The sequence below is a fragment of the Gymnoscopelus microlampas genome (genome assembly GCF_963454915.1).
Source record: "Gymnoscopelus microlampas genome assembly, chromosome: 1".
Lineage (NCBI taxonomy): Eukaryota > Metazoa > Chordata > Actinopteri > Myctophiformes > Myctophidae > Gymnoscopelus > Gymnoscopelus microlampas.
Genome location: NC_139962.1, coordinates 39,044,213 through 39,050,212, shown reverse-complemented (window position 1 = coordinate 39,050,212; position 6,000 = coordinate 39,044,213). Strand labels below are relative to the sequence as shown.

General features: G+C 47.7%; 1 protein-coding gene across 1 annotated transcript in view; it reads right to left on the bottom strand.

The window, feature by feature from the left end:
- Positions 1–4,008: 4,008 nt before the first annotated feature.
- efl1 (elongation factor like GTPase 1) overlaps positions 4,009–6,000 on the bottom strand; it is an 83,064-nt gene continuing 81,072 nt past the window's right edge. The window contains exon 23 of the mRNA XM_084057628.1: positions 4,009–4,377. Within this exon, the coding sequence (XP_083913754.1) occupies positions 4,189–4,377 (189 nt within the window). The 3' untranslated portion in view covers positions 4,009–4,188. The remainder of the gene's footprint in view (positions 4,378–6,000) is intronic.

Genomic DNA, 6,000 nt, shown 5'->3' with positions numbered 1-6,000 from the left:
CTAAACCATATCATTATAACATAAAAACACCATAGAAAACAGTCCGGTTTCAGCCCTGGAACTAGTTTGTATCTACCTACTGTATAGTAGCATGTGCAGGTACGGCTCCTCAAAATGTGGCATGCGAGAGACAAGCAACATTTACGCAGGGACGCAGTAGAAACATTGGCGTTGTCTCCTAAACAGAAGAGGAACAGCAGACAGATGTAATATGTCTGTGATTAATTCTACCTTCCATTCTAACAAGGCAGTTGGACAATTCCCGGAGTCTCAGTATCTCACGGAGCCTGTGAAAGTTTCTCTAACCTCAGGTCATTAATTCAACCCCAGCCAGTCCATCGCTGGCCGCTGCTACACCCAACAATCTGCTTCCAATCCCTCTCCAGCTTTATGGAACCTGATTCGTTTAGCAGAGAGAGAGAGAGAGAGGGTGATTGGGAACCAGTGGACGTGGGCCAGCAGTGCGGCCTCACACCAAGGATTGAGCTGGACCCGGCCCACACCTGACTCGTGTTTCAGAAGGTATGCAGGTTCAGGTTTCTCATGAGCCGTTGCTTCCAGGCGAGGAGCCTTCAGCCGCTTCATAAATAATAGATGGATGGACTCCCTCCTGCCAGCCTGCCCAGAGTTCAACACCTCACTCTCACTTGAGCTCTGTAGCAACACATAAATACACACAAATACACACAGACACGTGTGAACCCACACCGACTCCGCTCTCTTTAGCGCTGCGGGGACTTGCAAATATACAGACACAGCTCGCTGTCTTGGCACTCCAGGAAAGCAAAACACACACACGCTCACACACTCACACACACACACACACACACACACACACACACACACACACACACACACACACACACACACACACACACACACACACACACACACACACACACACACACACACACACACACACACACACACACACACACACACACACACACACAGTGATTTCATGGCAGGAAGAATGTACTATGCTCCACTAAGGAGAACACTAACCAACCATAATGGCAAAATAACACAAATTCACTTTCACAACATTAGTTCTCTCTCTCTCACTATGTATATGTGTGCATACACAACATGCCCTAAGGCAAGGGAACGTAAGAATCTACGTACATTTCCTGCATAGCCAGAGTGTGTCTCTCATTAATGAAAAATGTCAACAAACAACATAACGGCAAGTAGGAAGTTCAGGTGTGGCTGCACGCGAATGTGACATTTATTGAGACAACCTGAGCTTTGTCTTTGAGACTGCCAGCAGCTGTGTGTGTCAGAGTGTGGAGAGGAGAGGATCTACTGGGCCATTAGGGATCTTTCAGTCAGATCACGGACACTCACTCACAGTTCAACCACCATTCGTCTCTCCCCTCTCCTCTCTCCCCGTCGTCTCTCACTCATCTTGCTCGCTCAAGTGAACATACATGGATAGTGTCATGGTCGAGGTTTACCTCATTAGCGGGGAATTGTGAACTCTCATCGGCCCTTTCCCCTCTGGAAACCCTCTGCCTAGACACACGTCCCATCCCCCACACACCCTTCAACCATCACTGACCCCTGGACACCTGGCCAAATCTCCAATAGGCCCATTAGTTCTTAATCAATCAGACACAGCTTCCCTGTGTGTGTGTGTGTGTGTGTGTGTGTGTGTGTGTGTGTGTGTGTGTGTGTGTGTGTGTGTCAGGGTGCTTGACCCCTTTTGTGCTCTCATGTTACGTCTGTATGCATACATGTTATATGTGCAGACAGACAAAGCTTTCACCAACACATGCAAAAACGCACACGCACGCACCCACCCACCCACCCACCCACCCACCCACCCACACACCCACACACACACACACACACACACACACACACACACACACACACACACACACACACACACACACACACACACACACACACACTTAACCCCACGGCTGCTGCAGTCTCACAAACGTACTCTTTAAGCAGCCGGGTTCTTATTTGTTTTGCCGGCCTCAGATAAAGATCTGGTGTCCTTTTGGTTTACTTCCTCAGGGCTAGAGAGAGAGAGAGAGAGAGAGAAAGAGGAAGGGGAATGGGTCAGAGGGGGATCAGAGGAAGCAAGAGGGGGGGAAAGGAGGGAAAAGAAAGAAGAGAGAGCCACACGGCCAGCTGATCAATAGCAGTCTAGTCCTTGGACAGGGTCAGACCTCAGTGCGGATATGTCTGACTGAGAGAGCAGAATAAAAGAAAGGATGAGAGAGAGAGAGAACGAAGTGGGCTGGAGACAGACAGGACAGACAGAGAGAGGTGGGGAGGGAGAGAAGAGAAGGGAGGAGAAAAAGAAACATCAAGAATGATAAGTCGATCGATGAATAGAGAGGGATGTGGGGAGAGAGAAAAATGAGAGAGGAAGAGTGGGCGGGCGATGGAGAGGAGGTGAGGAATAAAAGGAGAGAATCGTGGCGAGAGATGGATGGAGAGCAGGATGGGGGGGACAGGAAACAACAGAGAGTTTATTCATTTCTCCGACACAATGGGTCTGCTGAGGTCAGTGTTGGCTCTGTGAATCATTAGTCAATTAATCCCATTAGGATCTATTAGGAAATGACTGCAATAAGAACGTACAAGAGAACATACATTAGCTGTTGTGGCTGTTGTTTATAGCTCTGTATGAAATAATAGAAAATGTGTAGATTTGTCATCTGTACAAAGCTGTCTGACGCAGAGTCACCAAGCCTACCCAAGCCCAATCTGAAAAACTCCAAGTAAAATGAATCTAGCTTCCCCATTTCAATAGTATTTGCGTATTTTTTTTTTTTTTTTATGAAACAGCGGTCCTCTGGGCCTGCATAATAAAAAATCACAAACTCTGAGGTGTGGAGTGGGGTTTGGATGGAGTGAGGGGGCGGCATGCAGAATTAATTTGAGCCACTTGACTAAAGCAAAACTGCGGGATTTTGCCAGGGAAAAAATGGGGCTCTTCAATTATGCATGGCTGTAACTGACCCTCTCATGCGAGACAGGGGCCCCATCCGATGTGTGGTATTACATGGAGTCTCGGATGGAGGTGTGTCGGAGCCATTAGCAGTCAACCAACAGACAGACAGACAGACAGAGAGACAGACAGGGCTTGGCAATCAACTGGCTACAGTCCTCTGACACTAAAGCTTAGGCCATGTAGAGGTGTAAGGCCGTTTCCTGGCCTTGTGGGCATGCGGCAGTCGGATCAGGTGAACATTGGTCCATTGACATACGCTTATTTTGATGGAGAGCCTAAGAGACCTTGAATAATCTCTGTTGGAATCGTGCAGACAGGTGCAAGAGCTGCATATGGATCTGCAACTCTCTTGCGTTTAATTACCTCAATAAATCTCCTAGGCTTCCGCAGCTTTGAAACATGAATAAGACATCACTGCAAATGACGAAATGGGGATGCACTGGCGCCCTCGGACCAGCGGGAGAGTGGGAGGCGGTATATTCTGGTACATAACCTGACAGCGAGCATCCTCTCGGCAGCAGATTTCCTCCATGGCTGTGTCCATCTCCTCTCTGAGAGCGTCTTCAGCAGCGTGACACCTCTAGCCAGCAGCGAACACCCCTGCGGCAGCTCACTTTAGCACATTCCCGGCCTTCTCCTGGAGAAGCTGAAGGGTTTCAAGGATCATCTCAGCCATCACACTTCTGACACCAGTGTAAAAACATTCTATATCTGTAGGAATACATGTTTCTGGACCTCATAAGATAAAGAAAAGGATGATAGGCATGAGAGGGTTAATAATAGATGGGGGTTTTGATACTAAAAACCTTATCAAAGTAGATAATGAAAGCTTCTGCAGAGAGGAATGACAGGGAAGCATAGACCGTAAAAGAATGTGGACGTTATGCTATTGGTTTCTACAGACCGTAAATGAAGCCTATTTTTCAGGGATTTCAAATCCGGCGATGGATGGATCTGAAAAAGAGGAATTTTGTCAAAGCCATATGCCCATTGAATGCTTTAATTAATGACCAGGTGCAAGGTTGAGAAAAATATTTCTTTAATGCTCCATTTTTTTCTTCAAAAAACAGTTACAACCTGTTTTTGAAAAACGAATTATATTAACAGCTGATGGAGTTATGCAAGGCAAAAAAAAACAAAAAACAAAAAAACCCCGCTGTCTACAACACTAGTGGATATGAACACAGCCAGAAAATGTTGTTGGGAGATGGTCTCTATTTATTTTTGCTCAGAGTCCTCTGTTTCTCTGCGTGCTCCACTATCTTGTCTTCCACATAGAGGCCCTTACGCCTGCGCACAGCATTCATGTACTTGAGGGCCAGGTTGGCAGAGTCTGCCTTCTCCCCAAAGTGCAGGTACTCTTCCTCGGTCGTGGGAACCCAATAGGGATCACTGCTGATCACCTGGGAGAGAGAGAGGAGGAGAAGAGAAAGGAGGGTGAGAGGGAAAGCAAGAGTCAGAGAGGGAGTGAAAGAAAGAGGAATAGGGCATGGGGGGAGTTTATGACACAGTGGATTTCTCCCAAGACAATAGACAATAGATACTTCTGTTATCAAACTCACAGTGGATTGACAAGTAGAGGCTAGACTGTACAGGACAGAACAATGTTTCCTTAACGGTGATTTATACTAACAGTAGTTGCTCGCCTGTGTCGCCCTGCCTTGTGAGCTTGTAGATCGGCTATGTTGGATTGTGCAACACCGCGTGCAACAAAGTGTATCAAGCCTTTCACGGCCGCGCGTGATACACGCACGCACGCACGCACGCACGCACAACCTCATTCTGTCCACAGCTGTGCCACTATGTCTCAAGGGAAATGAGTAGAGCTAGTGTTAAATGTTGGTGTGTGCGTATGTGTTTGTGCATGCAAGGCTGTGCACAAGCTCAAGGCCTGATTTACAGGCAGTTCTCTAGAGGGGGTTGAGGGTGACGCAATGCCTGCTGCTGCTACTGCTCCTACATACACGCGCAGCTTCAATGCCATGACCTGACACACAAACGCGCGCACACATGGAGAGTACAATTACTGTACCAGCGTTAACAACGGGCCCTTGCACCTGGTCCTGAGGGGCCCAGAAAGACAGAGGCTCCAATTGCACCAGGACAGATGGCAGAGAGGGAACTACAACGGACGGATTACAGAGCGTGTGCGCACACACACACACGCGCGCATACAGACACACACACACACACGCGCGCGCGCACTCACGCACACACACACACACACACACACCACGTGAGCAGCATATGCCAAGGCACAATGCTGTCTAGTTTGGGGGGGCGGCTTCGACAGTAAAGGGCTTCACTGGGTGACTGAATGAATGAATGAACACGCTTACAGCAGGGGGCCGCCACTCATACAAGGACACAAGTACGCACGCACGAGCGCACGCAAACACAGGGGCCAACATCCATGGAGATATACACTGACCAACACATAAGCAGGCACTCACATGTTTACACATGTGCAGGCACACGGAAGAAATATGTGCACACGCATAGCCCTCGTTGTCGTACGTTAGGCGGAACTCTCAAATGGTCTGCTCTTGCTCTTCATAGAACAAATAACAGTAATGAGGTGATATGACTCATCTAAAGTGCTATTACTTACAAGGAATTTCCATTGACATTATAACTTCCTCTCCTGATCCGCACTTAACCTTAAATGTAATTGCAAAATGGCTAACGCTAACCCCAGCTCATCTTTCAAGAAAAAATGGTCAGTGCAAAAAGTACTACACACACAGTGACAGACAAATGAAAGGTGCATACACGCAAGCACACATGTACAAATGGCTGTTCCTGATACAAGACTCATTCACAAGGTTCTACAGCTCTGGACCAACAAAAGGCTCCATTGTGATGGAAATCTAATGTAAACGTCCAGGATCAGTGGACCCCCCCCCTCCAGTTACACAACAATACAACATTCAAATCTTCTCCCCGCCCGGCTCCGTACTTATTCATATGTTAATAGCATATCCCCGGGCCGTATCAAATCGCTGTCAGAAGAAATGCTGACATCA